The sequence below is a fragment of the Triticum aestivum genome, chromosome 3B, assembly GCF_018294505.1.
Source record: "Triticum aestivum cultivar Chinese Spring chromosome 3B, IWGSC CS RefSeq v2.1, whole genome shotgun sequence".
NCBI lineage: Eukaryota > Viridiplantae > Streptophyta > Magnoliopsida > Poales > Poaceae > Triticum > Triticum aestivum.
The window spans coordinates 851,725,809-851,735,797 of NC_057801.1; the positions used below are offsets into that span (position 1 = coordinate 851,725,809).

A 9,989-nucleotide genomic window follows, 5' to 3' on the forward strand; every position below is an offset into this window, starting at 1 on the left:
TGGAAATAAATAACGGCGTGCATTTATAGCTGGAGATGAGGATATATTTTAGTATTCTGTATATATACGGAAATAAATAATGGCGTGTATTTATAGCTGGAGAGGAGGATATCTTTTGGTATTCAATATACGGAAATAAATGACGACATGTATTTATGGCTGCAGAGGAGGATATCTTTGGATCATTTTTGCTTTAGGTTTAGAGCCCTAATAGCCTAGGTTTTTAGATCGTCCGACGTCTTGGCTTCGACGGCGGCGACGGCGATGCTGAATAAAGAAGCTCCAGGTTCTTCTCCGGCGAGGCGATCGTCTCTTTGCTCGGTGATGGATTTGGGAACCAGTCTGTTCAAGCGGGGATATCGTGGCGGCGACGGCATCCTTGTGGCGGACTTGTGTCCTCGGGCTCCGCCGTTGCGACGACGTCTGCTCCAGCGTCGGCGCGGAGCTTGGGAGGTAGATCGGGAGCAGATGCAGATTGTGATCTGCATCGACGACATCTGGAAGACAGAACATGTGCTGAGTTCGTGGTTGATGGATGGCAGGTATGGTTTCCTCCTCCAACATCTTAGTTGGGCGGGGGTGCCAGATCTGGAGTTTGATGGCGTGTCCGGGGTGTTGCCCCGGTCTGATTCGTTCAACGGCAATGGCTTCATCTTTGGTGAGCCACCTTGGAGGTCCGCAAAGCTGCATATCAGCGATGGAGCCGCGCCGAGCTCGGGTGAGGAGGTGATCCATCATTTTTTTTCTTTGGTGGCTCCTGTGATGGTGCCGGAGGCAAGTGACGGACGTTGGTGTCAAGCTTAGCAATGTTCTGCTATCTTTTCAGTTTTGTCATGTCGGTCTTTACGTGACTTGTAATTTGATCTTTATAATATGAATGAGACACGTATTACCATGCAAAAAAATATATGGAAATTAGTTTTTTCTAAGCAAAAATAATGGAAATTAGTTTTTTTAGGCTAGGATACGGAAATTAGTACAAGCACGCCGGGGTTAGTCGTCGGATGTGGCTCGACCACGGGCCGAATCCCTTTCTTATCTATCATGTTTGGCATGGGCCTGACAGGCCATACGTACTGACTGCAGTCCAGTCCAGCCCAGTTGACAAACGCGTCGACGATGGAGAGAGTTTTTTTTTTTGCATGGTAATACGTGTCTCATTTACTCCCTCCATTTCTAAATAATTGTTTTTCTAGAGATTCCAACAAATGACTACATACGAAGCAAAATGAGTGAATCTACATTCTAAAACATGTCTACATACATCCGTATGTTGTAGTCCATTTGAGATGGCTAGAAAGACAATTATTTAGGAACGGAGGGAGTATATCATAAGGATCATAGTACAAGCCACATACATATCGACATAACAAAATTGAAAAGACAACAAAACGCTAGCCTTTGCACACAGGAACAAAAGTAAAATTACAAACAAGACTGAAGAATCCTCTGAGCTTGACACCAACGCTCGTCACCTGCCTCTGGCACCGCCATAGCAGCCACCAAAGAAGAACATGACGGATCACCTCCACACCCGAGCTCGACGCGGCTCCATCGCTGATAGCAGCTTTGCGGACCTCCAAGGTGGCTCGCCAATAAAGGCGAAGCCATTGCCGTTGAACGAATCAGACCGGGGCAACACCCCGGACACGCCATCAAACTCCAGATCTGGCACCCCCGCCCAACTAAGATGTTGGAGGAGGAAACCATACCTGCCTGCCACGAACCACGAACCCAGATCCACCATCTTCCAGACCGCTCCTGGACTATCTCCCAAGCTCCACGCCGGCGCTGGAGCAAACGCCGTCGCAACGGCGAAGCCCAAGGACACAGGTCCACCACGAGGATGCCACCGCTGTTGCACCATCCTTACTTGAACAGTCTGGTTTCCAAATCCACCCTAAAAAGCGGATCGCCTCGTTGGGGAAATATCTGAAGATTTATTAGTCGGCGCCGCCATCTCCACTGCCGAAGCCATGACGATGAACAACCCAAAATCTTAAGAAAATAATGCCTAAAACAATCCACATGCGTGGATCCGGCGACCCCCCTCACCACCGACGACTGAGGTCGTCAGCGGAGGGGAGCCGCCGGAGAACGGCCGCGGAGGAAGACGCCCTGACGGCACGAGATCGCCTTTCTTTTCTTCTCCTGGATACGTGTGTCCTTGATGATGGAGAGAGTCACCGACTGGTCGATCATGACATCAATACGGCGATACGGATACGGGATACGACAATTACTAAAAATAGCAACACAACAATACGGCCATTAGGAAGAGAATGAATTGAATGCCTGAGATGAGATAAAAAGAAACAAAATACTGGTCATTTGTTGCATCCATGCCTATTTCTCGATGACTGAATGATCATCACTTTACTCAATCCTCGCGCTCCTGGATGACTTTACTCAGTAGTGGCCAACAGTCAGCAAGCACGCACACATAAACAACAGCTAGCCACGCACGCATGGCGGAAACAAGCACACACAGCCAGCGGCGCCGTCCCGGCGGCCGTATCGGCATTTTTCTTCTTCTTTATTTTTAAATCGAAAAACAGGATACTCCATGGATATGTGTATTAACATATCGGCGTATCGGCAACATATTATACGTGGACACGCCTGCTTTCTCGACATATCGGTGCTATGTACCTTGCAGTATTAAATGTTGTAGGCTTGTAGCTTAATTTGTACCAAAAAAAAGTTGATGATGAACATGTTCAGTTATTATACACGTTCTCTTGGATTCTTGTGCAAGAAAGAAGAAGACTCGCGCGCACAACACATAGGAAGAAGAAGAAGAAGAACACATGCATAGCTTACAATTTTGTACTGTATGTGTTTGGTCATGTTCTACAAATGAAATCAAACTTTTCTTCATTCATTCAATCAAAAAACCCAGCACAAAGAACAGATTGATTATGGAAGAGAAAACATGATGTTAGGTGGAGAGCTGGGCCGGCTCAACTAACTACTTGCTGGTCCCACGGGGCCTAATCGGATTCCATCACGTACCTATCTCCCACTCTCCGTGCTACTATAAATATATCGAACGCTTCTTCTAGATCGAATCGAACACCACAAACAAACTTGTGCAGCAAAAAGCAAAGCGACCATGGCACAGACGATGGAGACGCCGTCGTCCACGGAGGACCTCCACGATCATGGCACAGACGACCATGACCATGGCACAGACGATCATGACCATGGCACAGACGATGGATGCCGAGTGCTCCACGATCAAGCAGCACTGCAATGGCCTCCTCCTGCTCAACAACGAATGGCCGCGTCGCCGAGGGCCTATCGAGCACAAGGCGTGGGTGGTTAACCACGCGACGCGATGGTGGACGCGCCTGCCCCCTCCCCCGTCCATGTGCACGCCGGGCATGGAGGACGTCTACACTGATGAAAAATTCATGCACTGCCATGACCAGCACCTCGCGTTCGATCCTGCCGTGTCACCACACTACGAGGTCTTTCTAGTTAAGCACCTTCCATTTCTGTGGCCTGATTACATGGACGATCACGTAATAGATAGACAGTGTCCGCCGTCGACATTTGTCTTGCTTGTCTTTTCATCGATGACAAAGTGGTGGGAGGAGAGGCCTTTTATTCGCCAAGGGGAGGCCGCGGGGACCGTTGGCGATATGTTAGACATTTTGCCGTCCTCGCAATGTTATGGTGCGTACTGGCGGGGGACACTCTATGTTCATCAGCATAATTTCATCCTGAGGTACATGACTACTCCCATTTTATACACCGCCTTCTTATTTCGGTTACCTTTCTTGTTTGTTTGTCTAGCTTTGATCAGTGGTTGGTTTATCTTTCACAGAATAAACATGTCAAATGACACGTATCAAGTAATTAATCTGCCGAAAGGTTTTCGCAAAAGGTATAGTGAAGACCATCATTTAGGAAAATCAGAGAATGGCCTATATTGTGCGCTACTTAGTGGTCATGATGGCCTTGGACTTCAGATCTGGCACCTCGACGATGTGCGTGATGAGATAAACTGGAGGTTGAAGCGTGACATCAACCTTGGCCCTCTTGTAGCGGATTTCTCTCGCGAACATCATCATAACATTATTCAGTCGGAACAGAGATGTACCCTAGTTGGGTTTCATCCTAATCAAGAGACTGTCTTGTTACACACACCACTTGAAAGAGTCATGTCGTATCGTTTCGATAGCTCCGAGATGGAAGATTTGGGGTGCTTACCCGTGGAACCTCAAGACGGCATATATTATTCGTTCCCATACACGTCATGTCCGATGGGGGAGTTTTTGAGCAAGGAGTAGTAGCTCAAGTAGAATGGATGTTGGATTAGCGGCATGTGTTAGGGATTAGCGCATGTTCTTGAGGCACAAGTATTTGTATAGGGAAATGATGATGATCTTATAAAATGAATTTATTTTCTTTTCATTATTTATTTACACTAGTATAATATATGGTGTATGCATTTGACAAGGAAACAAAGCCATTGATTGATGGTACATTTGGGAGACAGAGAAACTCTGTGGTGCATTGATTACGATTTTGTACTTGTGGGCCTCGGCCAAGTGAGGCACCTATTAGGCTAGCCATAGTGGGGTAACATAAGTAGTATCATGCGCTTGGACTCGCAAACATGCTTATGTGGCAGACAATTAAAGAAGAGAGAGATGATTATAGTAACATAGGTAGATACCGTAACATAATAAATGTGATGCTACTATGTGTCATGCATAGCAATAAATGAGATCACCTATGATACTAACCTATGATACTATGCACTATAGAGGTAGTAACATAGACTAGTAATGTATGCATGTTACTAGTCTAAGTTACCTCCCACTATGACCAGCCTTAGTACGGATCTTGGTGCACACCGGAAGACTGGGAAATGAAGGATGGAAAATGTTGATGCTTATGTGGTGAAAATAGGAATAATTCTGAAAGATAAATTTGGATTGGAATATACTGCTACAGACAGAGCAGCCTATCACTGACGGATGAAAACAAACAAATAAACAAGGTGCAGCTGCCTTGCACTTGAAGCTTTGATTTTCTTTTTCTTTCACTACATACATACATACATACATACATACATACATACATATAGATAGATAGATACAATAGTCAGAGTTGTTGAACAAGCAAGCAAGGTATGAAGATGGATGGATTTCATACAGTACTAGGGGAGTATCTATCTATCTATCTGAATCTGAAATCAAACATCCATACTGTTAAAATATATTACCCGTTTCTCTCCATCAGTTTGGATTTTTTTGGAGCAATTGGCTGGAGCATGATTTCAATACATACTCCCTCCGGTCCTTTTTACTCTGCACATTGGATTTGCCGAAAGTCAAACTTAGCTAAGTTTGACCAAATTTATATTAGAAATTATTAGCATCTATAATATCTAATAAATATAATATGAAAATATATTCCGAGATGAATCTAATGATGTTGGTGTTGTTATGTAAATGTCAATAATTTTTTATATAAACTTGGTCAAAGTTGAATGAGATTGATTTCAGACAAACCTAATATGCAGAGTAAAAAGGACCGGAGGGAGTACATATGCGAGAGAAAGAAAAGTCAATCATGTGAAGGAAGGAAGGAAGGTGCCTGAGTTTTCTAGATGGTCCAACTCTCTCAAGGGACGAATGGACCTTTCTTTTTCTTTTGTTTCCCGTTCATTGTGTGTGACCTTAGCAGGCACTTGACGAAGACAACTTGGTACTTTTCTTTCTTTCTTGTTCCTTGCATGCCTTGTACAACTCAGAGACAGAGAGCACAATAATATTGAAATGAAAATAGGACACTAGAATTTACTAATACTCTAGAAGAGAAGAGAAGAGAAGAGAAGAGAAGAGAAGAAGATCCAGTCTTGTGTTGTGCGTGCGTGCTTGGTGGCCAAATCAACGAAATATCTGCCGGCCCAACCTTTGTTTCTTCTTCTTGTTGTTGTTTCATTCATCGGTTGCTTCTATTGAGCTGCTGCTGCTTTACTTTCTTCAGCAGCTCATTCCTTGTTTCTCCTCAAAAGAAAAAGAAAAATCAAATCTCTCCATCCCTTAATCCTATCGAGCAAGAATTCAACTCCATCCATTCTCCTCCTCCTCCTCACTTGTCATCTCAAAGAGGATCTCTCTCTCCCTCTCTCTCTATCTCTCTCTATCAAAAGAGGAGAGGGCAATCCAACCATCTGTCCGTCTCTCTGACTATGAGTTAGCTGCCGCACGCACGCACGCACGCACGATTAGTAGTAACAAGGTATGTACGTACTATCGTCTAAATCATTAATTTGATTCATATCTGCTGCCTTTAATTTCTTCTAGCTTCCTTTGGAAACTTGCTACAGTAGTACTAGTATGTACTCATTGATTTATGGTCTAACAGTATATATATGAATCATTTCATTTGCCCCACTACTTAATATCGATCCATCCATCATATGCAATTCATTCTAAACAAGGGGCCTTTCCTTCCTTTCTTTTTCTAACAATATATATAAGCTACAACTAGGCTATCTGCAACAGACTTTAAAACTCAAGTAGCTACCTTGCAAAACAAGACTTGCTAGTGTGCCGGCACCCAATTTTGCTTCAGACTCAACTTCTCTTGGACTACTATCATCTTTTTGGCTCAGTTTTGTTTCATAACCTTTTTTTTTTCCAGCAAATCTAACCAAATGGGAGCTACAAGTGGATTATTATCATCTTTTTGGCTCTGTCCAGTCCTCCTTATGTGAACATCTAGCTCTTCAAAAAAGAAGCAACATTATATTATACTTACCTGGTAGTTCAATCAAAGGGGGAAAGAAGTTGGCTTCGATCGGTTGCGATACTGCTATTTCAGAGTATATATATCCATCCTCCAAGCCTGTCCGTCCGTCGAAACATGGTTGCAGGTGGTGCCACTCACAAGAGACCTCCTGCTGATGACATAATGATGCACCAAGAGGAGCCTGCAAACACGGATGCAAAAAATGATCATCACATTGCCATCTATTTCATCGACTCACCCCAACAAACAGACGACAGATTGATCCTGAGCGACAAGACCAATGGCCAGGAGGATTACTCATTTCAGCACCACCTGCAAACACCAAGCTCGCCGCCCTGCTACTCCACCGACCACATGCTCCGCGCTGACCAAAGACACTACAACAGCAACAATGGCTCCCCTTCTTCTTCCCAGCAGCAGCAGCAGCATGAGCGCTCTTCTTCCCAGCAGCAGCAGCAGCATGAGCGCTCTTCTAACCCACCAAGAAGAAGACAGTCGAGAAGGCGACGCTTGGCGGCGGCGGTGCCGTTCGTGAGGAAGATCAAGTGGGGACCATTGTGGGATAAGTCCAAGGAGTGGATCAAGAACCCCATGAACATGGCCCTCTTCGTGTGGATCGTCGCCGTGGGCATCTCCGGCGCCATCCTCTTCATGGTCATGACCGGGATGCTCAACGCCGTGCTGCGGACCAAGTCGCAGAAGGACACGTGGTTCGAGGTCAACAACCAGATACTGAACGCATTGTTTACCTTGATGTGCCTGTACAACCACCCCAGGAGGTTCTACCACCTGGCGCTGCTGTGCCGGTGGAGGGCCGGCGACATGGCCGCGCTCCGGGAGGTCTACTGCAAGGGCGGCACCGTCAAGCCCAACGAGAGGAGGCACATGATGGTTGTGGTCTTGCTGCTCCACCTCAACTGCTTGGCGCAGTACGCGCTGTGCGGCCTCAACCTCGGCCTCTCCAGGAACCGGCGGCCTCCCGTGGGGGTCGGCCTCACCGTGACGGTTGCGATATGCGCCCCGGCCGTTGCCAGCATGTACAACAACCTCAGCCCCCTGGGGAAAGACTACGAGGTCCAGGCCGCCGACGACGAGGAGCAGGAGTCTTCTTCTTCGGGCTCGCGGCAGCGGCTCCAGCACAAGACCGTCGAGAGGAGGTACTCCTTCTCCCCTTCTCCGCCGCAGCGACAAGGACTAGAAATGGGCGCTGCCGGTGCCGTCGTCGTTGAGGTGGGAGAAGAAGAAGAAGGCACCGTGGCAGTGGCGGCGCCTGAGTGGTCGGGCGGGCTGGTGTGGGACCTGTGGGAGGACATCTCGCTGGCGTACCTGTCGCTGTTCTGCAGCTGCTGCGTGTTCGGGTGGAACGCCGGGCGTCTGGGGTTCGGCAATGCGTACGTGCACGCGGCGACTTTCATCCTGCTGTGCCTGGCGCCCTTCTTCATCTTCACCCTGGCGGCCATCAACATCGACGACGAGGCGGCCAGGCTCGCGCTCAGCCTCGGCGGCACCCTGCTGTGCGTCTTAGGGCTGCTGTACGGTGGGTTCTGGAGGATCCAGATGCGCCGCAGGTTCGGGCTTCCCGGCAGCGGGTTTTGCTGTGGCAGGCCGGACGTGACGGACTGCTTCCAGTGGCTGTGCTGCTGCCCCTGCGCCCTCGCCCAGGAGGTCAGGACCGCCGACGCCTACGACATTGTGCACCACAGGATGGTGTCTCGCCGTCAAAGCCAAAGCCGCCGCGGAGATGACGCCGGCGAAGAAGAAGCCAGCAGCTCCCGGGTGCAGATGCAGCAGCCACTGAGGTTTGCAGGTGTTTTCGCTTCAGATCATGGTGGGGTGACCAACACCAACAGCAATTCAGATACCAGTAACACGAGTACAACACCCCCTGCGCTGCCTGTTGGCATACAGAGACAGTAAGTAAGAATAAGATGTATGCATGGTTAGATGAGTAGCTAGGCTTAGCTACTGTAGATGTTTTTCACAGCAAGCAATCCATTGTAAGTACATAGCAGAAGGAGGATACAAGGCAACTATGCTAGACATAGCAGAGTATATATACCCTGTCATATATAGTATTCTGTCTTTTCCCTGCTGAATTTTGAGAAATGATGAGAATTTACTTCTTCTTAGAGCATCTCCAACAGCCGCGCTATAGCGCCGCGCGCAAAAAACCTTTTAGCGCGCGCGCTGCGGCTGGTTTTGCGCGCCCGCCTGCGCTGGCTCCAGCAGCCGCGCTGAAATGCAGCGCGCGCGACTCGCCGGGCATTTTGCATATATGGATATTTTGGACAAAAATAAACATGTTGTCAGCACACATGGAAATGAAGTTTGTTAGCAGAGCATCAGAAAAGGCCATTTTGCTAGGCAAACCTGAAGATACCAGGGCAGACAGAGTTTTGTTAGTAAAAAATAATTACCTAGGTAAGGTAAGGTAAAAAAAAATAGCGCCCACCGTGGGGCTCAAACCCACGACCACAAGGTTAAGAGCCTTGCGCTCTACCAACTGAGCTAGACGGGCTTGCTGTTTGAGTCAGTGGTTCCACTAGCCCTAGACCAATTTTCTCTTTGAACTCCCAGAGACCAAAAGAAGAAGAGAGAACCTGCAGAAAATGAGGACAAAAAAAAAACAGAGATTATGATGGATCAGCAGCACAGTGCTTGAAAGAAATGAAATGAAATGAAAGCCATGATGGCATCTTTAGAATATGTAATTAATCAACATGTAGTATGAGAAGGCTCTGTCATGTCACCGAAAGGATTCAAATCAAAGAAGAAAGACAAGTGATGCTCAGACTCAGCCAGGACCATGGCTGGACTGGTTATCCCCGACAAATAAAACCTCAAGCATTTTATACATGATAGTGATCAGATTTTCTACTAGCTTGTTCCTGTTTGTTGCGCCTCAAGTGGACACCTTGCATTCATAGTTAGGGCTGATCAAGTTGCTGAAACATTCGATAAGATAAGACTGAAACAAGGGAGGCACATGCCTGACAGGACAAACAACGACTAAATATAGTTTTTAGGAGCAGTCTAGTTTAGTAGCTACAGAATTGAAGTTGTAACCTGAAAGATGATCACATACGTATAGTACCATTTGGCATATACGTACTAGTCATACACCAGCATCTGCAATACATGCATGGTTCACAGTATGAGTTTGTATCATCATAATAATAACGATGGACCAAACATATATAAAGTAGCACCGGCTA

At 46.9% G+C, this 9,989-nt stretch overlaps 1 protein-coding gene and 1 non-coding gene across 2 annotated transcripts; one reads left to right on the forward strand and one right to left on the reverse strand.

Annotated features, from left to right (window-relative positions):
• Nucleotides 1-6,670: 6,670 nt before the first annotated feature.
• LOC123067121 (uncharacterized) lies at nucleotides 6,671-8,870 on the forward strand. The gene has a single exon (XM_044490051.1). The coding sequence runs from the start codon at nucleotides 6,889-6,891 to the stop codon at nucleotides 8,689-8,691; it is 1,803 nt and encodes a 600-aa protein (XP_044345986.1). The 5' UTR covers nucleotides 6,671-6,888; the 3' UTR covers nucleotides 8,692-8,870.
• A 349-nt stretch (nucleotides 8,871-9,219) lies between these two features.
• Nucleotides 9,220-9,292, reverse strand: TRNAK-CUU (transfer RNA lysine (anticodon CUU)). Its single transcript has one exon. It is a non-coding gene; the product is annotated as a tRNA-Lys (tRNA).
• Between the last annotated feature and the right edge of the window lie 697 nt (nucleotides 9,293-9,989).